Source organism: Lygodium microphyllum, chromosome 2 (genome assembly GCF_053477565.2).
Source record: "Lygodium microphyllum isolate KBCC chromosome 2, Lygodium_microphyllum_v1.1.10, whole genome shotgun sequence".
Lineage (NCBI taxonomy): Eukaryota > Viridiplantae > Streptophyta > Polypodiopsida > Schizaeales > Lygodiaceae > Lygodium > Lygodium microphyllum.
Window position 1 is genome coordinate 142,135,715 of NC_141136.1, and position 24,779 is coordinate 142,160,493.

The 24,779-nt window shown below is 42.9% G+C and overlaps 1 protein-coding gene across 1 annotated transcript in view; it reads right to left on the reverse strand.

Annotated features, from left to right (window-relative positions):
- Positions 1-4,446: 4,446 nt before the first annotated feature.
- Positions 4,447-24,779, reverse strand: part of MCM8 (minichromosome maintenance 8) — a 39,659-nt gene continuing 19,326 nt past the window's right edge. Inside the window, exons 9-17 of the mRNA XM_087699427.1 lie at positions 7,705-7,775; positions 7,476-7,594; positions 6,891-7,020; positions 6,727-6,772; positions 6,460-6,622; positions 6,134-6,308; positions 5,861-6,031; positions 5,659-5,772; positions 4,447-5,166 (exon numbers count right to left, since the gene is read on the reverse strand). Of these exons, the coding sequence (XP_087555553.1) occupies positions 5,110-5,166; positions 5,659-5,772; positions 5,861-6,031; positions 6,134-6,308; positions 6,460-6,622; positions 6,727-6,772; positions 6,891-7,020; positions 7,476-7,594; positions 7,705-7,775 (1,046 nt within the window). The 3' untranslated portion in view covers positions 4,447-5,109. The remainder of the gene's footprint in view (positions 5,167-5,658; positions 5,773-5,860; positions 6,032-6,133; positions 6,309-6,459; positions 6,623-6,726; positions 6,773-6,890; positions 7,021-7,475; positions 7,595-7,704; positions 7,776-24,779) is intronic.

Consider the following 24,779-nt stretch of genomic DNA (forward strand, 5'->3'; position numbering starts at 1 on the left):
ACAGCCTAGGCCTATGATCCATCAAGCTAATGAAAATGAAACACTCAAGGGGATGGTCTTAAGCAAATTCTACATACGTTTAAAGTAATCCTTGAGGAGATGCTGCCCAATGGGGTTAGCCTAGTAGAGATGCTTCTAATCAATAAGAATGTTATTTCTAACAATGTCATGGCAATCACTAGGGGGCGAAAAAAGTGAAAGTGCATCAAAAGGCTGGCCCTATTTTGAGCAAAACTAGCCCTACACCATGTGATGTTGACAAGAAAGTTATATATGCCAATACTCAAGCTAGTGGTCCTCTTAAATCTCATGGTGTTTTTGAGGAGTCTATGCTTAAGAGAAAACATAAATCTAAAGCAAAGAAAGTTATTAAAGCCATTAAGAAGTCAAGAGAGAGTTTGTTTTAGAAGGAAAAGGAAGCAATAATGAACTTCCAAGAGTTCGATCTAGTGCCATACTCTACGTGAAGTCAACCTGAATATTAATTTGTTACAATTAATTTGGTTATCACCTCATGTTCTACAAATGGGGTATGTTGTGAAGCCTATAAGTGTTAATTTAGTATGGCAAGAACTTGTGGAGAAGAATTTCCCTAAGGCACAAGCTTATGTTGATGGCATTTTAATAAAAAACACAATCGTAGACCCGAGTTTATTCGTGAATATGATGAGCATGGATTTATTGGAGAGGCTATGTCTACCTATTCAAAAATATGTCACTACTATTCTAAAAATGGAGGATGACAATCTAAGACAACTAAAAGGAATGGTATCTCAAATGCATGTGACTGTGGCGCATATTGAGTGCCTTTTAGATTTTCACATGATCTGATTTGCTAGGAGGCCAAGCTATCAGTTGTTGCTTTGACGGCCATGGATCTTACACTTTGATTGTTTGGTTGACATCCTAGCAGGTCGATGGGCGTGGTTTAAAGAGGATGATTTTGGATGCTTACCTCAAACGCCCATCGAATGAAAGGGCTTTGCCTCCCACTATAGAATGGGAGGCATTTGAGGGGGTCTCTGCAACTAGGATCTCTAGTTCTAGTGACTGTGACAAGGATTCTACCATAGAGGAAGTCTATCAAGTGTGTATGAATGAGGTGATAGGGGTAAAAGATGGGATCCATGATGTTGATGTGGTAGAGTTTTGCCTTAGGACTCCTGATGATCTCTGCCCTATTAAACTCAACACTATATTATCCAATGATGAATGCAAGGTTTATGTAAAATTCCTATTGAAGTTTAGGGATATATTTGCATGGAGCTATGATGAATTGAAAGGGATTCCACCTATTATTGTCGTGCATACTATCCCATTGAAAGTAGGCAGCAAGCTTGCAAGATAGAAGGTCAAACGAATGCCTTTTGAGTTGAGAGAATCTCTTTTTGAGGACTTCATGCATCTAAGATAGGCATGGTTGATCTTTCCCATTGAACACACTAAATGGACCTCACCAATCATGATTAGAAAGAATAAAAACAATCAAATCCACTTATGTATGGATTTCAAGGAGCTAAACAAATAGATGGTTAAGGATTACTATGCTTTGTCCTTTATCGATCAAATTTGAGATCCATTGGTAGTGCAAAAGATATATTCTTTTAAGGACTGTTTTGCATGCTATAATCAATCCATGAATAAGAGTACGTGATTGTGTTGTGAATGCGTTGAAAGAGGAAGAGACACACGAGATGTGTGTGTGTGTGTGTGTGCGTGTGCGTGTGCGTGTGCGCATGCATGCATCATTTCTACATTGTGAAACTCAAAAACATGTGTTGATTTTGAATTACACAACTCAAAGATGGAGAGAGATAATGCTACAAATAAAAGAGGAGAGCAAGCTAGCTTGATAAGACATTGAAGGTAGGCAACAAAGAGCTTCTTTTATTATGTATTTTACTCATTAAAAATGGATACCACACTAACCTCTTTCGTGGGTCCAAGTACTGGTTCAATTAATTGTACACCAAGATAAGGGAACATTGTTGGATTTTGTATGCTCAACTTATGGGCATACTTAACTTATTTTCATTAAATGAGACTCTTAAGTATTTAAGTATAAAATATAGTAAAGAAGCTAATAAAGTGTCATTCTAAGTCCCCAATTACGATTATATCTCTTTTTTTTCCCCAATCTAGCTATATGGCTCTTTTAATAGCCACATTGTATACATCATATGGCATGGTAGAAAATTTTGCATCATTTTCATACGTTTATCAAGTATTCCTTATTACAAATGAAGGGCTCACAAAATAGTGACAATGGGGAATACTCAAAGACACACTAAGGTTTAACAAACCCAAATATAAAAAGTTTTACATGGCTTGATTGTTTGAGTAACATTAAGGCTAAATGGAATGCATAAGTATCTACAAGGCGCTCCGCACCTAGTTCCCCTCTAGCACTTCACACCAAGGCTTGCGCTACAAGACAACTTAAGTTTGGTGCTTCAACTTTGAAGCACCGTTGTTGCTATTGGTTAACACATTTCACGTCTTGATGCATGTCTCACATGGCAATACGATTCATGGTCTACTAAGTCTCTAAAACAAAACCATGAGTCCCCAAAATCTTAAGCTTGCATCTCTAAGGGAGAGAGAAAGAGAGAGAGAAGCGCTTCTTGATTGGCGGGGCCCAAGGGCTAACAAGGGTTTTCTTGAATTGTGGGTGAGAAGAAATTTTAATTTTCTATAAACACAATTGAAAGGCTATCTTTAGGTTATGCATGGCATCTTATATATATTGTCATGTGGCAAAGTAGCAAGAGCTTTTGTTAATATATAGATATGGCTAGTTCTTTGCACCGATTTTAGATCAATGCTTTACACTGTTGCTAGTAACAATTAGGGTACTTAACATCCTAAGGCACGCTCCATGCAACAAGAGGGTTCATACAAAGGTATTGTATTTGGGTTCTCTCTCTCTCTCTCTCTCTCTCTCTCTCTCTCTGGTGCTAGTAACAATTAGGGTACTTAACATCCTAAGGCACGCTCCATGCAACAACAAGGTTCATACAAAGACATTGTATTTGGGTTCTCTCTCTCTCTCTCTCTCTCTCTCTCTCTCTCTCTCTCTCTCTCTCTCTCTCTCTCTCTCTCTCTCTCTCTCTCATTAGAAAGACAAGTGCAAGTGCAATAGACCACTTGTTTCTTGGGAGACATACCCAAGAGCACAAAGAGCATTGTTACAATGATGGATTTCTTATGCTAACATTAGCCCAATTCATGGGACAAATGGAATATGGGTAGTTAGGTTTTTAAAGCAACTTTAGTAGCCCAATTCATCCAAGAAAAATGAGTTTCCCTAAATATGGAAATTTAGCATTCTCTCTCTCTCTCTCTCTCTCTCTCTCTCTCTCTCTCTCTCTCTCTATATATATATATATATATATATAGACAAGTGCAAATCATGAACATAATGTCTCCTACATTCTTATCAAGCAATATATCCAAAAAAAGTATTGACAATATGAGCATTCGATATATGGATGCATATTGAGGACACCAAGGTTACCATATCACTAGTGTGATAGCATGATGATCATCAAATATAGGTGGACAAGGATCATGCAAAATTGAAATGGAGAGGGGAAAATAGATGCATTTAAGATTTGCGAGCAAAAGAATGCTTGCTACTCATCTCTACCTAATCCCTATCTATTTTCCTTAATCCTTATTCATCTAATCACTATTCGTCTCCCCTAATCCCCACACATTTACTTAATAACAATTTATTATATTAAGTCAATATATACGCATCAATATACATCTATATATTCCATTATTGTACATCTCTATACACATTAATAATTGTTTACATACTTACATACATATATATATACTCATTAATATTCATGTATATATGTTACATATATAATTCGTTTTTTATATACACTTATTTACAATTCGTTTTATTCATTTATATTTTATTTATATATACATAACTCGTTTATATATATTATATTATATTATTATGTGTATATATATACGCTCATTTAAATTTTACTTTTATATAATAATTATTACATTTCAATAATAGCTATAATCGATCATTCAATAATCAATATAATAACTGTTATTAAGTTATTATATTATCTAATTTAATAATAGTGAAATACGTGATCATATTTAGAGAGAGAGAGAGAGAGAGAGAGAGTCATCTCGCGAGACAGATGGGAACCCTGCCTCGACAAACTGGCACGATGGCCATGGGCCATGTCCCTACCCCCCAAGGCTCGAGTAGAAGACCCTCGACGCCTCATGAGGCGGACACTTGTTAGAGGAATCAACCTACTGCCCATTGTTTTATAGAGGCTCTCATTTGCAATGTGAGGTCAACTGTGTTTACGAGACATGCTCCAGACTCTGTGAGAGGATCGCACACGCCCAAGGATGGTGGATGTACAGGAGGGCTCGCCGCGTAGCCATCAATTAGACCTCGCGCAAGGGAGTGTGAGGCACCACATTGGCCCCCCTCCCCCAACCTTCTATTAATAATAGGAAAGGATGTCATGACTTTAAAGAGGCTGAGAAAGATACATCGTACGTGCAAAACTGTCACTAAATTGGGGTAGGATGCCTTTTGCTTTTCAAAGTGTCACATTGGCCCCTCTTCTATAAACAATCAAAATATCATCTTCTAAAAAAGTAATGCAATCCAGTTTTCTCATAAGAAAATTTCGAACTCCTTACAAAAGATCCCAGTATTCTTTGCCTTTGATGAGCCAATAGCCTATGCTTTAGATCAGAAAGGTCTTTTATTGACGTGGAATCTTTTTATTTACAGGGAGGCCGGGGCGTCAAATCTTCGCCTTTATAAACCAGAGGCTTTTTAAGGTCATGGGCTTCTGAATGACACTAGAGACCAGTTGTCCCCACGTGGACAATGGAGTCATAGGAAGTTGTCCGGTTACTTCATTTCTTTGTGCGAGACAATGTCGGCACCGGGTCGACAGCACCGGTTCTTTTTTACAAGAGCTGGGAGGCGGCGCAATTGTCCACCGTCAAGCGTTAGACCGCTGGATTGGAGGTGGCCACCCGCGTCTGACATTCCACTTTCACAGTGGTTGTTTCAGCTTACAAATTTTGTCTGGAGCTCAGCTCCTACTACCTAGATCTCATTTGACTCCCCCGCTGTGTTCCAGCGTATGAAGATGATAATACCTGCAAAATGAGCGGGTTTTAGGCCTGCAGGCTGCCAGTTGGTTTTTTGCTCCTTTTTAACTCAAGAAGCCCTATTGAACAAACATTCTTTTGTTTCAATAGATTAGCCACATTAAATGCCACATTCTTTTGTTTCGATAGACTACACACTAAATAAACAAACATTCTTTTGTTTCAATAGACTAGCCACACATTAAATGCCACATTTGCCTGAGACTCGAGTAGATTGGCAAAACGCTTCCCGTTATCGCACTTTTGTGGTGTGTCTTTGAATTGCATGTGGAATGAGTTGTATCATTTTATTCCTCCTACTTCCATGCTGTGACACATTGTCATTGCATCCCAGATATGGGTAGGGACATCATTTCAACTGATTTATGCAGTAAGAGATTCATGATTTCGAGCAATTTGCAAGTGCATTTTGTCACATAGAGATGCATATCCTCAAACAATGCCAGCCATATCTGTCGTTGACCTCTGCTTTTTGATTACCTGGTAAGTCCTGTGGCCTTTCTTCAGGAGGTAACCAGCATCGTTTAGATTTTCAATAAAAGAATCGATATCTGGAACCCTCAAGTCTATATCATCTGCGAGGCAACACAACTCCTGCAAACATAACAGACGATTGTGTAAGGGAAAAAGAAATAAACGGTTAGCCAGTCTTGTCGATGCTTAGAAAAAAGGTAGCGCGTACACCGAGTGTGAAGGTAGCTTTCTGTTGCGCATCTGATTGCCTTTGAAGAGCACTCAGAAATCTTTTCGTCTCCTTCTGTTGACTCATTCCACCACTTCGTCCATAGTCCACCATACCATGCTCATCCACAAACTTATCATACAAAGACTCTTTCATGATCTCCACCACATCCTATGTAAGTGAAACCACCCGTCCATTGCACGACATGAATGAGAAAATGAAGGAACAAAACACAAGAAGTTTTGGGCTGAGGGTAATTTATTCTTGGCACACCTTAGCATCTTGTGGTGTGATGGTTTCTCTGAGCTCCACCCGTGCTCGAGCCTCAGCAAGACGCACCAGACTTTCCAATTGCCTTGCTGTAATTGGGGTCCCATCTGCACTATGACTATGCTTTCTCAATTCAAGATAGAACTCGCCCAGTTCTTTGGCAGCAGCATCAGACATCCTGCATGTTTTGTGACAGACTTTTTGGCAGAAAGTGGATAGTAGTATATGTTGTGCTTATTACAAGATGACTGCTTCATAAATTGAACTCCTGCATCAAATGATTCTATGCCAAGCTTAAAGTGCTCATTGGAACAAATAACTACACAAACCGTGGAAAGACGTATTGCTTTGCATAGGCAACATATTTTCTTAGAAGAGGCCCTGGCAAAGGCTCAAAGTTTTCATCACTTGATCGATTTAACTTCAGTCTGGCTGCCAAATTTGCTCCCCTCCCACTATTGTTTTGATTTGCAGCTCGATTTCCTTGTAGCACTAAAAAGAGCACATCATTGATCAATCCAGCAGAAAGTGCTAGCTGCAGAATGTTGCAATAATCATGATTTGTAATTAAACCCATGAGAAATGTAAGGAATTACAAGATTGCTTAGCAGCATGGTAGCGTTCCGCAGAACCTGCATGAAGCTGGACAATCCAGAAGCTTTGCATTATAACCATGGGAATAGCCAAAGATTTATGTAAAATTCAAGAGGGCTGGAGGATAACTTCAACTTTCTCAGATGTTAAAGACACAATTTCATACAGCCATAATGTGTTCAGAAAGGCGCTGATCCATAAGCTCGTCTGGTTTGTCTAGGAGAATAAAAAGAAGGTCGAATCTTGATAAGAGAGCTGCACTCATTTTTAAATTCTCATTGACCGTCTTGGAACGGCTGCACAAAACAAATGAAAAGACCATTGTTTTAAACAGATTCTAGAAACAAGTGTAAAGCATCTCATCATCTATAGCACATCAAGGTCAATATACATCTTTCAAAATTAGCATTAACTCAGGATGCCTCGGAACAGATGTACATCTATAATATAATTAAGTCTACAGCTGGCACAAATTGGAGTGAAGGATCTCAGTCATGATGCAGACAGAAATTACAGGCAAAATCACCAAAGTATAGCCGTTATTAGTTACACTTGAGATAAAACGCAATACAGTAACACAACCATTCAAGCTACAGTTGCACTGTAACATCCAAGATATGCATAACCAGACAGTTGGCAATCCATTTACCACACCTATCAATGATGGATGTCAGCGAGCTCTTCACAAGCAGTGGCACTCACATATTCATGTACATTTAAGCTGGTTATTGCTCATGGATAACAATCTTACTTGTAATGGCCACCAACAGGATTTGCAGCTGCCAGCACAGCAGTCCGAGCTGATAAACTAGCTACAAGACCAGCCTTAGCAACAGATACACATTGCTGTTCCATAGCTTCCAGTAGTGCCTGTTGAATAAAGATGAGTAAAAATTGGTATCTCTTGACACCATAGCCACATCCTCAATATGCATTGCAGGTTAGATACTAAGCAATGAATTGGAAGACGATAATGAAACCTGGTGTTCAGCAGACATTTTATCAAATTCGTCGATGCAACAAACTCCACGATCAGCAAGAACCATTGCTCCTGTGATCAAAAGAGCTTAATAATTTTACGTTCTATTTTTAGAAAGAACTTATTTGTTTAGAAAGTTCTAAACTTTACTGAGTGTTTGGGACAGATAAATGCAATAGCCTTCATTGACACTCAAAAAGCTTGCAGATTTGATTCACAATGAAAAAGCGATTGTTAAATGTATTTACAATAGGAATAAGGGAAACAAGGAAAGTGATTTTCAAGTGACCAGCTTAAAGAATCTGACTTCAAATCAATAAGACTTGGAGATAATTCAACATTGACTTTGCACATTTTGTTGTATCTAAGCATTCAGCTGCAAAGTTCGTCCTTATTCTACTTCTTCCTCTTATGCTGCAAGACATATGACTGTGTCCACAAATTTCCTTCTCCTCTGGCACCCAAGGGCATTCACCTAAAAATATCATTTATTCATCAATTTCTGTACTTACATGTAATCTACCTTCCACCTTTTTAGGCCAAGGCTTAGGCATTACCTACCACCTCTTACAAGGTTTCAACTTCAGTCTTCCACTGTATTGTTAAGCACTTCTAGACTTTCCACCACATTAGCTGACCTCCACCTCCCAAGATTAGAGATGGAATATAAATTTATATTTTCAAACTTTGCCTACATCAAGATCTCAAGTGTCTAGTACTTCTGCTGATTCTTAAGCCCATCTTGACCTTCCACCACATTAGCTAATGTAATTATCCTCCACCTCCCAAGATTAGAGATGGAATATCAATTTATATTTTCAAAATTTTTCTACATCAAGATCCCAAGTGGCAAGTACTAAGGAGGGTTGTTAGGGTTTAGCAGACCAAAGTTAGTATTTAGCAAGAACCTTAGCTAATGACAAATAGTTGTTGAGCTGCCAACCCTTTTCCCTTGAGATAGACTATCAAATCAAACAGCAAAAAGCATTTATATCAATAAGAAAGCCGGCTTGTGTCAAGAATGAGATCTCCATCTTTCCATGTGAGTAGATGTTTGTTGGGATGATAGTAAATGGCACTTGTTTGCGGATTTTGTTTGATAGTCCTGTTCATTTGCTGCCTTCAAAACAAAGTCAAATAAGACTTCATCAAGTCTACTCCTTTGTTGAAGAGTAATCAATCAAAGAATAGTGATATGTACAAAGAGCCTTCTAGCCTATGAAGTAAAGCCAATAAGATACACAAAACCACCTGAGAAGCGACTAAGATAACAGTAGAAAGACTTCACAGAGGGGGCTGAACTAGATCCACAGAGCTGCTACTTCCTCAAAGACTAGAACAGCTGAAACGATGACACCCACTTACCACTGCAATAATCCCCATAGATGACCAATCTAACCATGGACTCCTGTAGCACGCATTACCTGTCCTCCAAATATGCCAAATCTACCTATTTTATATCCTTCTCCGTGGCTAGTCTATCTGCTCTTCATATCTCTCTTGTGCAAATCACCCAAAAGCTCCATTCTCTCAAATAACAACAGGTTGGCAACCTTAACAACAGGTTGACAAAGACTTCTTTCAAAACTCAGAATAAGGCAAGTAAACCCTAGGTTTCTTTCATCATGTCATGGACTCAAATGTTGGATAGACCCTTAAATATGTTCAACAAATGTATTAAAGCATCAAAATCAAACCAATGCACATGAACATTGAAGACTCCAACTTTCTGTTGGCCTTATTGAGATCCTTAATGCTCTTGAGATTTTGCACAATCTCCAGAAAAAGCACTGGATAAGACAGCCTGCACACATAGTGTTCGTCTGCTTTGATCTTGGGTAGCATGGCCAGTATAAGCAATCTTGTGCAAAGCACATACTTTTTGAAACATGCCTCTCTCTAAAAGAAGCACATCATTCACTCATTTTGTCACCATCTCTTCCTCTAGGGTCTGGATGGACAATAAGAAGGCGGCCGTCTTCCTTTGTGAGAATCCATGATGTGGAAACACCTCAACTAGCAATGTTCAGCTCACCCAAGGTCATCTTCAATTGCCAAGGCAAGGAATAACTTTTGCTCTAATACTACTGCCTCTAACTTACAACAATCTAAAACTTGCCTAAAACTTCAAAAATCTTGTATCAACCTTTAATTTACTCTCTGGAAGAGAGAAAAGAGATAACTATTCAACAATAGAGTATGTGTTGAGCTAAAAATGCATTACAAACTGATTAGCTCTTTTAGACAGCCCCAAAACTTAAATGTAACCAAACTCTCACTAAAAAGAAACGTGTTCCTAGAGAGTTTCTATGTCCCATAAGCAAAACCCTAATTTGGGAGGATCCTTCTCCATCCATAAATAGACAAGCTGCCCACCATTCAAATCATCCTTGATTTGCATGTTACATCAGTCTACACACTCTACTGCTGTTGGGACCCTATTTTCAGCCTGCAGCCCGTCTCCATTTGCATTTCAGCCATCATCAACTGCAGCCCCTTCATCATGCGCCTGTCCACTAGTGTTGGCATCAGTATCCAGCTGCTCCAGATCCCATCTTCAGCAAGCATCATCCTACAACTACATCCGTTGCTCTGACTTTGAGCACTTTGTACACTCTTTCCATCATTTACAAGTTTGATTCATTCACTTTAGAGTTCTCTTTCTTCTCTCTTTGTGTTTGTGTTTCTACATTGTGCATTTTGTGTTTTGTGTTTTTGCATTATTGTTTGAGTTATTGTGTTTTAGTCGTCTTTGTACATTCTGTGTTTTCTTAAAACAAACCCTAGCATATCTTCACATGGTAATAGATCCGATGCTCTTCTTGAGAGTATCCTATGGCTATTGTGGAGGCTTGGTTTGTGCAAGATACACAAATCACATATAACTCATTCATAATGGCTCAAACAACTCCATCTTTGGATCCTCTATTGCTTTCTCAAGCTATTCCCTTCAATGGAGGCTCTATTGAGGTATTATGGTCTTCATTTGGAGGACAATGCTCCATCTACTAACCTTTCTTTTAAGGATCATTCACAATGGCCCATCTCTTCTTTGTCTCATACTCCTTCACAAGGTACATCTTAGTTGGAGCACTCCACTAGCAAGACTAATCACCTCTTAGTTGAGGAGAGACTATCCACTTGAGAAACATTCAAAAGTTCAAATTATCTATAATCAAACCTAGTGGCAAGTTCATACAATCCATTTTTATGTGAGTCTAGATTTTTCTATACTACTCCTTCAGTTATGCAAGACTTGATTGTAAGTCACCATGGAGACCCAAATTGGTAACAGTATGGATTTGAAAAAAACTTTATGTTCAAAGATGTTCCAAATGGTAATCCTTCATCCTCTCTTTCATTTGAGTATGAGTTCAATGCTTCTCATTCACCTTCACATTTCCCACCCACTTCTCTCCCACTTTCACTTCACATTTAGATTCCTCTTCTCTCAATCTAAACCCTTACTTTAGACCTACAATAGGTTACCCAATCTTAGCGCACATTGTCTTTGATGCACATCAAGGTTTTAGGCCATCACTAGATACTCAAAGGTGTATCACTTTGCAACCTGGTACATGATTAGCAAAAATGCCACCCTTTAACACTATGCCTTACACACCGGCAAGTGCATCACTCTCTACCCTTCAGTCCTATTGTATGGGGAGTCCCTCTCCTGCACACTGTACCACCCTCAATTACTCAAACATACGAATCCCCATCTTGTGCACATTGTACCACCCTCCCCGCTTACTCAAACACATGAGTCCCCGTCTTGCACTAACAAATCACCTCCTCCTTTAAAGGAACCAAGGAGTGGAAAGAAATCATTTCTACATTTAGACCTTGTCCCACCTTCCCCGATTGATCCTAAACACAGACCACATCCCAATGTCGATAGTCAATATCCTTTGAAGAAAAAGGGAGAGGTACACTCACACTCTCACAAAGAGCCTCATGGCAATTCTCCCCTAAAAAGAATAGATTTTGTACATTTTGCTAGAAACCCAACCATGTAGATAACAATTGTTGCTCCAAGGCCAAGGATCTTGGACCCACACCTAAAATCACCTCATCCACAACTAAGGGTCTTCTACCCATAACAAAGCTTAATCCAATCCCCATTCCTTAACCAACCTCAAACCCTTCCAACAGTGTGTTAGCTTGCCTGCTTTAGTCATGTCATTCTGTCATCTCCTGGTTGTGAGCTCCTGTCGAAGTCTGACGAAGACATAGGAGCTTTGGCAGTTTAGTGTGCATTTCTCCCATTTTAGACACATTTCTTGTGAATTTCCCTAGTCTATCAAGAGGTTTCCACCTTTAGTCAGTGTCAAACTACTCCACGACTATTGGTTATTTTTGTCATTATTTTCCCCATTTTTTTCAGCAGTCAAACTGCATTAAATGCAGTCATTTTTGGGCATTTATTGCAATCGGCCAGATTTAGGACCTCTTGCAGCAATCGGCCAGATTTGGAGGGTGTTGGCTATTTATAGCCATCTCATTGATCATTCTCTCACTTCTGCGGGTTACCTTCAGCACACTCCTCTCCGACACTCTCCATCATTGGTACTGCCTTCATCATCTCAGCCTGATCTGGTGCCTCACTGACACTCCAATCTGCGTGCAGGGACTAATCAACCCTCATCATTGTATTCAGCATTCTTCTTCAATCAATGCAGTATTTCTTCCTTCATCTTCTCTCTCTCTCTCTCTTTTTCACGAAGATAATTGAATTAAGTAGTAAATATTTACATCAGACCATCAGGTCAGCATTCTCTCTGTATCTCTTACTTTCTGTTACATCAAACCATCAGGTCATCAGAGAAACTCTATGTGTGTGTGTGTGTGTGTGTGTGTGTGTGTTTACATTCCGTTGCATCAGACCATCAGGTCCTCAAAGAAAGTAACAAAAGACTATTAGAACTATGTCACAAAGAGAAAATCACACTGCTAGTGTAGAGCGAACAATGGCCAGACAGTGGGCAGCAATGTCAGGAAGAACCAAGTCAGCTGATATCATAGAAGAAATCTGTCATAGCACTAAACCTCGAATATGGGCCACATGACCTTGGATGCCCGAGACCAAATCAAAAAGAAAGGCATTCCAAGTTCACCAAATATGCCACAAGGCAGTCCATTTAAGGAGCTAGAACATGCAGGAATAATCAGAATACAAAGAAGGCACAGAGGGCAGCTTTCCCATAATCCATGACCGGGCTGTTATCCGAAGTTTAGTCACCAAGAGCCAGAAGCGAGAAATAAAACACCAGATCTGTTGCGCTACTAGACAAGAGGCAAAAAGGTGAAGCAATGTTTCATCACATGTAGTGCAAAATACACAACAACCACAAGAGATCTTTCGAGCACGCAACACCTCTCCAGTTGGAAGACCACCAATCAACAATCTCCACAAGAAAACTTTCCCCTGATAGGGAACCTTAGACTTCCAAAGCTGAAGGAATCTTTCTTGCCACTTCTTTTTGCCGTCCCTAATATGCCATAATTTATTCACATTTGTAGTGACCCATCTCTTGGCCTCCACCATTGTGGGAGCCTTCACTCAACCGCCGAGACCCTCGGACCGCTTATTGTTTCAAGCGTTCCAAACCGAGCACTAATGGCTACCTCTCACATAGCCGACGCGCAATGCCTACCTTACGGGTGTAGTGAGCTTACCTTGATGCCGTTCGAGTTACCTCCTCTCCCGCGCACTCCGGTAGCTCCACGGTCCAAGTGCAAGCTTCAAGCAAGCTCCATCCTCAAGCTCCACACTCTAAGCTCCATGTCCACGAGCAAGACAAGAGAAGAGAAGAGAAGAGAAGAAGAGAGGAGAAGATGGAGAGCTTCTCCTCCTCGGTCCCTCACCCTCACACACTCACTCCCTCACACTCTCACACTCCCTCTCTCAAGCACAAACTCAAGCAAGCAAGAACAAGAAGAAGAAGAAGAAGAGGAGAGCTACTTTTGGCCACACACAAGAATGAGCTTCTCATTCACTTTTCAACTTTATATACAAAACCCTAAATCCCTTTTGGGCGGTCGTCCCCTTTTTTACATGATCAGCCATAGCCTAGGCCCTTTTTCCCATTGTCCTTCTATCTTCCTAGCTTCCTTTCCACCGCCCATCTATATTTACAAATTGCACGGGTGAGAGCCCGACGCTCCTTGAATTAAACCATGATGCGCTTGCGCTCTTTTACAAAAGTTTTGACTTGCGCTTTTCCTTGTGCGCCTTTCTCCCTCATTTAGGACTCTTCTCCTTGTGCGTCTTTGTCTTCCGTTTCTCTTTGCCTTGGCCTTTGTCTTTGTCTTCTGCTTTAGCTTTTCCGGATTTTCCACCTTCGTTCGTTTGAGGGTTAACATTACCCCCCTTCTAGACGAGTGTCAGTCCCATGGCACTCACCGTCGTAGGTAGCAGGCTGTAGCATACACCGAAGACGTGGGTGACAAAGACGCCTGTGGTTTCCATGGAGAAGTGTTAGTGGTGGTGTGGAAGAGGGTCCTGGGGGCCTGTTGGTGGCCAAGGTGGCTGGGGAAAGGTTGTTGGAGTCGGTGGTAGGGCTATTCTGTGTTGGGGACTGCATTGATGGTCAGCACAAGTGTTGGGTTGTTGGGGATTCTGTACATGACAATTATTTGCGGGCTTGTTGGATGGTAAGGGATAAGCATTCGGAGTTGGGTGTTGATGGAGAGTGAACGACACCTTCGTTGGAGTCTTCAACACCTGCAATTGAAAACCTCGCATGTGATCTCTCCCTAAGGGGTAGTACTAGTCTTCTTATCGTGCACAAGACATATTTTGATTAGTTTGAGAGACAGGTCGAACTCTAAGTAAGCTGAGAGTATTGTCCTGCACTTGAGGACCCAAACTGTGTATATACTTCGGTGCAGGTATTATGTGAGTGCGCGTGCATACTTAGATATTACATGGTTAGAAGACCGCGGGCTAGTTTCTCGTAACAATGTGTGGATGCAGCAAAGTTGTCCATGTTGAGAAGAAGTACACGTGAAGGTATATGAGACATCCTTTGCATTGTGACTGCACGACGTAGCATAATTGAATACAAGGACACCGCACTTTCGGTAGCTGAAAGCTATTGGACTTGCGTGATGAGGACGGTGTACATGTCATGGCCAATCGTGCGGTGCTTACCACCATTGATTGTAATGGTATTAAGGCAAAGTGCAAGAGAGAATGGTGCAAGTGGGTCAGGGTGACAGGTCTAACCATAGGCAAGACAAGCTCCCTAGGTATGTCCTGCCCTTGATGTGCCCTGAACAATTGTGAGTGATGCTAAAGGGCTAGGGGGCTAGGGACGGAGCCAGTTGATCAAGGTCACTGAGCGTACCTAATTTGAGGACCCCTAGGTACTGTGCTGTGATCGTGGGTGCTTGTTATCGTTTCATTCGTTTCTTTTCTGTCTTTCTTTCTTTCTTTTCTTTTCTTTTTTCTTCTTTTTTTTTTTTGACCTGCCTAAGTACAACCATTATAATATGTTGAGGCTATCAGCCTTTCAATGGGTTGGAAAATGTTAAGCTTCAAAGGCTCAGAAAATGGATAGTACAATGATGATTGTACCCTAGCCTCGTTGTTAGAGAAGCAGTTGGCGAAAGGGGAAGATACACTTGAGGTATTGCAAACCTCCTTGCGGCGCATGCGATGTTGGTACACTTGAGGTAACGACTGCCGTGAGCCAACTATAGAGCTTGACCCAAAAAGGGGGCGTGACCCAGAAATGCGTTTTGAGCCATGCAATGTGGGTGGTTAGCAAGGGTGATTCGTGATTTCGGCAACGTGGCTTTGCCGCGGCTCCTTGGAGGGTCGACGGTCTTGCGGTGATCGGGCATTGAACACTTTCGCCCAAAGATCTGTCTCATCCTGTATCCACTTGTCGCATCATGAGAGTACATGCATGGCATATGTCGCAACTATAATAAACCGGTGCAATGCAAGGAGACATCACTGATCTGAATTCTATGGTGTTAACTTAGACAGTTATCACCTGCGCTTGATTAGCTTTTTCTTTTGCTAAAGGCGTGAAATATATTAAACGCAGATATGAAAAGTTCATACAAGTCGGGAACATGTCAACACTTAACAAGTCGGAAACACTTAACCATTTAAAAACAAAAAGTTATGGCCAGTTATCATTTGATAAGCCCTTTATGCATCATGGGCTACTCGATTTGTACGAGGCGGGGCGAGTCTGGGTGGCCGGGTGATTGGGGCTCTGCTGGTGTGGGGCTCCCGTGGGATTGAGCAAGGAACATGTTAGCCGGGACATGAATGGTGTAGTCCCGGGCCGCTACCGTTTCCAGAATGTCTTTAAACAATTCATTGAATTCTTTCCTTTCCCTTTCTGCCCTTGAGCATCTGGGGCCCAGGCGTGAGCTGGGGGTTCGTGCCACTAGTGCTGCCACCTGTTGCGTGTTTTGAGTCTTGGCCTTCTTGACTCGAGGATTCTTCGGCCTTCGCCCTGGACAGTGGCGCTTAGGGCCTCGCTTCTTGGCGTATCTCTTGATGGTGGGCGCATAGCGCTCCGGTGGAGGGGCACGTGCCACGTGCTCCCGTCGTCTGTGAAGAGCATCTTTGCATGCCAAATGTCAATGGTTCTCCATGTGTTCCGTCTGGAAGCCTGCAAGATGCAATCCAAGGGTTAGACCTTGATACAGGATACAACTGTTCGCATGGAAGGGATTTTAGTGTGGTTTATCAAGCGCGTACGACAAGAAGGGGAGGGGTGAGGCATGCAGTGTTTGTCGTAAAGGAATGGCCCCCATGATGATGTTCGTTTTGCCTCCAGCCATTAGCTAATATTGGCTTATGCTAAGTTGTGTGGATTGGTTGTCATGGGGTGGGATAGGGCACATCCTCAAAAGGATAGACCAAAAAGGGAAGGTGTATAGAAAGGGACTGCACCCTGTCTACACCATCAGTGTTGTTGATCAAGGCTTCCTATGGCGGTAACGTGGGTTGCATGCCCTTCACTTGGAGGTGGGGATGGTCACACGGCTTTTAAATGGGTGATGAGAGGAGGACTTGAGGAGCTTAGCTTGTCAGACCCAACTCTTCTCCCTGCGCTTGACTATCATTACTTGTGTGTGTTAATATTGTTTATATGAGGTGACACAAGAATCAGTGTTTATTTATATACATAATGTCACTTCACGAGGATAAGAACTAATTATAGAACTCGGGGTTGTACTGGAGCGTGGCACACGCATCCAGCACTCGTGGCAGCTTACTTAGTACCAATAGATATTTTGCCACATCGAGCAGCATGGACCCTTGTCCAAGTCTACTGGCAACATGTAACTCCTCTGTGAGAATCTTATCAAACAGAGGGTTTTCTTGGCTAGGTGGTTTAGCCAAGTCCCTACCCCGAATGGCAGTCAGCACTTGTAGGGAAGTTGGTGCCACATAGGTTGGGTCTCTTTGAGACCGCCATTTGGCTAATTGCTCCTCAGAGACTGTCATGATCTGAGCCCCTAGTTCGGTCATTGCAACGCGGCGTTCACACCAACGCTGTTCAATTTGACTTCGGCCCTCTGTTAGTCGCTTTAGTTGATCTATGTCTATGAGATTCGGTCGGCAGAGCACTTCAGTGAGAACATGACGGTTAAGCGCAGTTTGTTAGCCTCCTCGTCAAGGATGAGTTGCATGCGTTCATGTAAAAGCTTGTTATAGTGCTCGTCAAGATGTTCTTGCTCTTCCCAAGATAAGGGGAATGGCAAGTATTCTTCAAGCTGCTCCTTAGGGCATACGCCCATGTCTGCAAGGACGTAGATACGTGCGAACGCTTTAAGCTTAGCATCCAACTCAGTTAAGCATTCTGTAACACTACTATGTTCAACGAAGGCTTGCTTGGTTGCTATCTCATGCAAGATTCTAGCAATTTGCCTAGGCTTTAGCATAGCTGGGGGTTCAGGCATGTACGAGCAAGATTGGTCAACACTAGGATTGCTCATGCTCTTGGGGTTTCCACGTTTCTCTAGAGGCTTCGTTGTTGCGTTATGGTTCTTCTTGGATGTGACTAGTGTGAGTTCGTCATCTTGTTGTCACCGTGTTGTATCCACTCTTGTTTGGTCGATGTGGGTGCTATTGTCAGTGGATTGAGCGTTGGAAGCAACTGTTGATGGCAACAACTGCTTGGATTTCTCAGAGCACATGGATGTGTCTCAGGTTTCACCGCTATTAGGGAAGACATATATGGGTTTATTGGTGGACGGACTCGATACTTTATTCATCAGCTCTCCAACACTCTTCGTCCCAATGTTCTTGGGGTCCACAATTACCTGCAACAGTTGTTGTTTTCATTGTTTTCTCCTCTTTTTCTTGGTCAGCACAAGTGCATCTAACGGCTCAGGACCCTGGGCTAGGTCGACCGCTGAGGTGCTTGGTTGGGCCTCAACATTCTCCTTCTCTAGAGTATCCTTACGGGACATAGTTGCGGCCTGCGGAACAGTCTGGCTAGGCTGTGAGAGCACAATTGCCTCCCTTTTCAGAGAGTCTAGCTCTTCTGCCAACTCCCTTGTGTATAACTTCTCCAGCCTCGGCTCTAAGCACTTTGAAAGTGCTGGAGTTGTCAAAGAAGTTAGCTACGACGCCTCCTTCACAGGTAAATCACTAAGGACACGTTCCGCAAGGGGCATTGTCACGGCCAAGGGCTGTGACTGCTGTGATCCCTGATTGGAAGTAGTAGCAACTAGTTTAGTGGGCTGGCTACCCTTGGTGGATTGTGGTGTCAAGTCCCTAGGGCAATCAGAACTGGTTGTGTCTTTTGTTTGCCTTTGAGCACTCATCTGTGTAGATCAAACCTGAGTTGATCTAGTCACATTAGGTTGCACAGGCATATCCTTGGGCCGAGAGCTACAGATGGTGTCATGTCCCATCTCTTGGACATTTGGAAGCTTAGATGGAGATGGAGATTGGGATTGAGCAGCCGCCCTTAACGACTGCTATTGTGCTTCCTGTGTCCGTTTGGCAAAAGAGGGTGTAGGAGATCTAGGACTCTTAGGTAGACTTGGCATTGGCTGAATGATTTGCTCAAGGCTATTAGACGATTGTGCCATTTGCTTTGTTGAGTGATCAGCCTTGCCTTGAGCAATGTTGTGCCTATGATGCTTGTTCTCCCCTTGGGGAATCAAAGGCTCTTTGGGCACTAATGATTTTTGTGCATGCTCAATGGCTACATATGACATCTGTCTATTTAGCATGCTAGGCTGAGGCTCTTTTCTTCGAACAATAATGTCTGGTTTCTTACCTCGAGACCTAGATTTTCTCTTAGATTTCCTCCTGTACTTCATTGCTTTTGATGCACTCTGGCCTTCAGCTAATAGAGGCGGTTTAGCAGGGGATTTTGGTACCCAAATCCATTGGTTACCTGCGTAGTACCCTTGAGCACATAGCAACGCTTTGGATATCCATCGCGGCGTTGTGCTGACCCTCCATCGATGCCTGCGTCTATAAGGCTTGGGCTGCTTTTGGGGTCTTCTACGATATTTGTAAGTCTAGAGCCCGTTGTTGGCATTGTCTCTTGACCTTTTTTCAGGCGTGGCCTCACTCACTGGTTCTCGTTGTTCGACCTGTGCTTGTATTAGTTTTTCCAACAAGTCCTTGCTCTCGTTAATAGGCTTGACTATTTCGTCAGCACCTTCCTTGCCTTTCCCTTGAGGTTTGATGAGGTCACCCTTGCTAAAGGCTGTGACTATCCTCACACCCGGTAGTGTCAGGTGTATCCTCTGTGCCACATAGTCAGTCTCACACTTAGTCGCCCTTTTGAAGGGTCTTCCTAGGAGGGTTTCTTTCCTGTAGCTAGCACTATTTGGAGGAACATGAAATAGGATAGGCAAGCTTTCCGTTTCAATTGTCACAAGGATTTTGCACTTCCCTATGAGTGCTTATGGGTGTCCCCCATAAGGGCTAAGAGTTGCACTAGTCGGAGTGAGCTCTGGTTGGCCTAGTAGGGTCCATGATTCATAGGTCAAGATATTAAAATCTGCTCCTTCATCAATTAGAGCATCAATAGTATGCTCTCTTTTCGCGGTGAGTTTGACCCTAAGATAAGCAGGTGGTACTATGTCTTCATCTTCCGGGTCTTGGCTTGTAAATTTAAGCCTTCTGACAGATGCCCTTGAGTCCCCACTTGCATAACCAGACGTGGATTCTCCACCAGTGTCTTGGATTGTCTGTGCAGTGTTGCTCAAGGTACATCTCTCGTCAAGAGTGTCATGTCTAGTCATCTTGGCATTGTTGCATTTCGCTCTGACTAGACATGGTCTGAACACAATGTCTTTGTGTTCTCGTGGTGTGGCCTTTTTGCCCTTGGTGGCTAGATTGGCCCATTGATGTTCTAGGATCTCTGTTTCTCTCTGTTCGGGTATGGGCTTTTGGTTGCTCTTTTGCATGTGAGAATCCATGCTCGTGTAGAGCCATTGCTACACTGGGGTCCAATTTGGAAGTCCTGTCACAGCGCGCGTTTTCGGAGAAGGTGCGGAGGGGGCAGAGGGGACAGAGCTCCCTCTGTGGGGGTCCGGGGGGGGGGGGGGGGGGGGGGGGCAGTCCCCCCCGGCCCGCAAGGCCGTTACGGTAAACACCATGCGCAATTTGGAGGACCGTTTATAACCAAATTTTGAACTACTTGCTCTAAGTTTCAGCCCAATTATGGATCTGTGATGTGCCTTTAGCTCTATGTAGCCTTTGGGATCAGTCTCGGGGTTTAGATTTATCAAAATTTGTGTTCTAGACACGTGTCCGATTTTGACAGTTTTCTGTCCGATTCTCAGATGTCCGATTTTCAAGAGTCCGATTATCAAAATCGGACGTCCGATTTTGGGTGGGTCCGATCGGACCAGTGGTCCGATTTTGGTCACGTCCGATTCTAGGGGTCGAATCAAAAAGTGGTCCGATTCTGGGAATCGAACCGGGCAGGGTGGTCCGATTCTGGCTGGTCCGATTGCGGACTGGTCCGAGTGTCCAAGTGTCCAAGTCGGACGGGTTGGTCGGAATCTGAGTGGTCCGAGTGTCACGTGGCACATCCGATCGGACTGTCCCATTCTAGGAATCGGACAGGTTTGGTCTGACTCCCTCAGTCGGACGGTCCGACCCCAAGACTCGGGTGGTCCAATTCTGAAAATCGGACCACTGTGAGTTGGTCCGACTGCGTCGGCGGTAGGCGCGATTCCCGCGCGTTTAAGCCGCGATTCTGGCGCGTTTGACCCCTCCTTACTGTCTGTTGCACGCAATCACCACAGACTTCCTAGATCTGATTAGAGCACTATTGGAAGACACCAGACTCACCTGGAGCAGCACGAATCGCTGGCGCCTAGAAATCGGGATAGCGCTTCCTCGTCTTGTGAACCAGAAGCTCTCTCTCCCTCTCTCTCTCACACAAGGCCAACCGAGGAAATGTGGTCTGTCATGGCCTCTTAAGGTCCTTTTCCAGCGCTGCAGAACCTTACAGCTAGTTCCATGTCCCTGTCTCACCCAGAAACTTGAATCTGGTCCCCTGTTTCCCTGTTTTAGCATGTTATACAGCAACAAAAAACCCTACTGTTTGCTTGTTTTTTCTTTGTTTTTTCCTATCCTAAATGCATCCAAATCACAAAATAAATACCTACACTACTCCATTCCACAACATAAATCTCAAGAAAGCAAAAAATCTACTTGCCAAGGAGATCGAATACCCTCTTCAACCCCCTCGCTTCCTACCTATCTACCTCAAGCACCGGTTCGGGGAAAACCCTACTCCAATGCTCGATTCGAAGCGCGCAATCGCTCAAGGCTTGAATCCGTTGATCCCGGCAATGGAACCAAAATGTGGGAGCCTTCACTCAACCGCCGAGACCCTCGGACCGCTTATTGTTTCAAGCGTTCCAAGCCGAGCACTAATGGCTACCTCTCACATAGCCGACGCGCAATGCCTACCTTACGGGTGTAGTGAGCTTACCTTGATGCCGTTCGAGTTACCTCCTCTCCCGCGCACTCCGGTAGCTCCACGGTCCAAGTGCAAGCTTCAAGCAAGCTCCATCCTCAAGCTCCACACTCTAAGCTCCATGTCCACGAGCAAAACAAGAGAAGAGAAGAGAAGAGAAGAAGAGAGGAGAAGATGGAGAGCTTCTCCTCCTCGATCCCTCACCTCACACACTCACTCCCTCACACTCTCACACTCCCTCTCTCAAGCACAAACTCAAGCAAGCAAGAAGAAGAAGAAGAAGAAGAAGAGGAGAGCTACTTTTGGCCACACACAAGAATGAGCTTCTCATTCACTTTTCAACTTTATATACAAAACCCTAAATCCCTTTTGGGCGGTCGTCCCCTTTTTTACATGGTCAGCCATAGCCTAGGCCCTTTTTCCCATTGTCCTTCTATCTTCCTAGCTTCCTTTCCACCGCCCATCTATATTTACAAATTGCACGGGTGAGAGCCCGACGCTCCTTGAATTAAACCATGATGCGCTTGCACTCTTTTACAAAAGTTTTGACTTGCGCTTTTCCTTGTGCGCCTTTCTCCCTCATTTAGGACTCTTCTCCTTGTGCGTCTTTGTCTTCCGTTTCTCTTTGCCTTGGCCCTTATCTTTGTCTTCTGCTTTAGCTTTTCCGGATTTTCCACCTTCATTCGTTTGAGGGTTAACAACCATCTAATGGTATATCTAGTTAGCAAACCTTTTCTCAAAATCATCCGGAATCACAAACTTCCAATCATGCCATGGACACAATGACTGTAGCACTAGTAAAGGAGAGAACCTCTAAAGTGTGACCTGTATGGATGACCAAATATCACAATATCCACAAGGTACCCGAAAGTGTTGACGAATACGCCGAAAAGAGTAAAGACGAGACTACCCAAGAATAATACCATCAAAAACTGTTTGCAACCCCAAACGAGCCATCCGATTAAACTTGAGTCTATGCAAATCTTTGTCCAACCAATCCAACAACCTGGAGGAGGCTAAGACCTCTCCTTGCAGTGAATTCGCCTCCTTGTGAATCTCAGGAAGGCGCCAAACTGAAAAACGTAAGATCTCTTGCCAGGATGCAATCAAATGAGAAAGGAGAAAAGATTGGGTGGTCTTAATTGGCCTCGAGAAGTTGAGCACATGCCACCAAGAGGCACAAATAACCGTATTACCATGAGAGATACCAATCTTTTCAATGAAAATTTTTGCAATGTCCAACCAAGGATGACTCTATACACATAACACTTGCAAAGGGGCTTTCATATGCAAATTAACATCCAACAAGGCTGCTCCCCCTATTCATTTAGGCATAGTCACATGCTACCACGAAATCCAAACTTGACCCAACCTATTCTCCTTCTTTTTCCACAACATAAACCTGATAGGCTGAACAAGTTCCAAAAGAGACTTCTTAGTCTAAGGGGAGTGGCAAAAAGAACGATATCATACCCATCATAATACTTTAAGCAACTTTCAGTCTGACATGTAAAGGCTAGCCTTGAAATTTCCAATACATGAATCTATCATGAATCCAAGAGGCCATCCAATCCAGTAAGGCTCAGGGTGCTACCTCCACCCAATAGGATATCCCAAGTGTCTAGTTATATTTTCCTTTGGGATCACAATTCCATGCCAGCCCAAGGCCTGCAGATCAGTCTCCGTACAAGAGAAAAGTGTAGATTTCTGCGTATTAATATGAAGACCAAATGCCAAAGCAAAAAGATTCCATGCCACCATTGCCCGATCAACATTAGTGCGATCAGCCTTAAGGAACATAAAAGAATCATCTGCCAAAGATTGACCCACAAGTTGAGTACCATTGGGAAGAGTCAAGCCAACTATCTCGCCTCGATCAGTCAACTTGTCCAACAATGAGAGCATCGAGTGAGTGACCAAAGCAAACAGCAAAGGGCTGAGAGGGCAACCTTGCCTAAGAGATCGAGATAAGGAAATTTCTTCCGTGATCCCTCCATTAAGAGCAATACGAGCTACAGCTCCCTGACCAATAGTGTCGACAAGAGAAACCATGCGAGGGCCAAATCCCATTGTAGACAATAATTGCTGCAAAAAATGCCAACTAACATGATCAAATGCCTTCTCAATATCGAGCTGAAGCTTTACTACTTGTTGTCCTGAAGCTTTAGCATACTCAATTCCCAATTGAACCTTCAAGATGTTATGCATGATATTCCGACCTTTAATGAAACCATATTGACGTGGATGAACCAAGTGCGGAAAAACTTTCTGCAATCTGTTCACAATGATTTTGAAGAAGATTTTATATAACGAACCCATAACGGAAATAGGTCTCCATTGTTTCAAAGAGGTAGGGAGGGAACCTTGGGCAACAATCGAATGACAACGATCTTCGAATCAAATGACACGGTACCATAGTTCCACACTTGCTGGCATAGGCGAGTCAATGGATCTTTAAGCTGGTACACATTAGCTAAAAACAACTCATTAGGAAGCCCATCCCAACCAGGGCTTTTCCTTCGGGGTAGATGGGATAGCAATTCTTCCACTTCATCTTCTAAAATATCCGCCTTCATTAAGTCCACCCATTCTGGTTTGACCTAGTTGCTTACCAACTCGCAAATATAGCGGCGAGCAGAGAGGATGGCATCAAAAGAATTCTCTTGCGGACCCAACAAGGACTTACAAAGTCAACACACATAAAGTCGGATCCGTCATCATAACACCCTGTTCATCCATTAAGCACACAATATTTTCCCTAGCATATTTCTAGTGCAAGCGAGCAAAGAATTAATGGGATTGGCAGTTATTATCATATAAAGCTTCAGCTCTGGCCAACAATTTCTATTTTGCATATTCCTCTTCTGGAAGAGAATGAACCCTGCCTTTCAACCATTCAACGCATGTGATCAATTCATCATTAGAATTCCCTGATTGACTTAAAGACAAGGAGTGGACCAATAAAGATTGGGCATTTTGCAATTCAGATCATAAAGAGGAAGCCTGCTGAATACCATATTGACGAGATAATTGCCGAGCATTGTCCCTAAAAACAGCCCATGCATCCCTCCCTCCAGATAGGACCTTCAAGCTAAAGGAATCGATCAGTTGCTAAACATATTCCAAAAACTGATTCCGC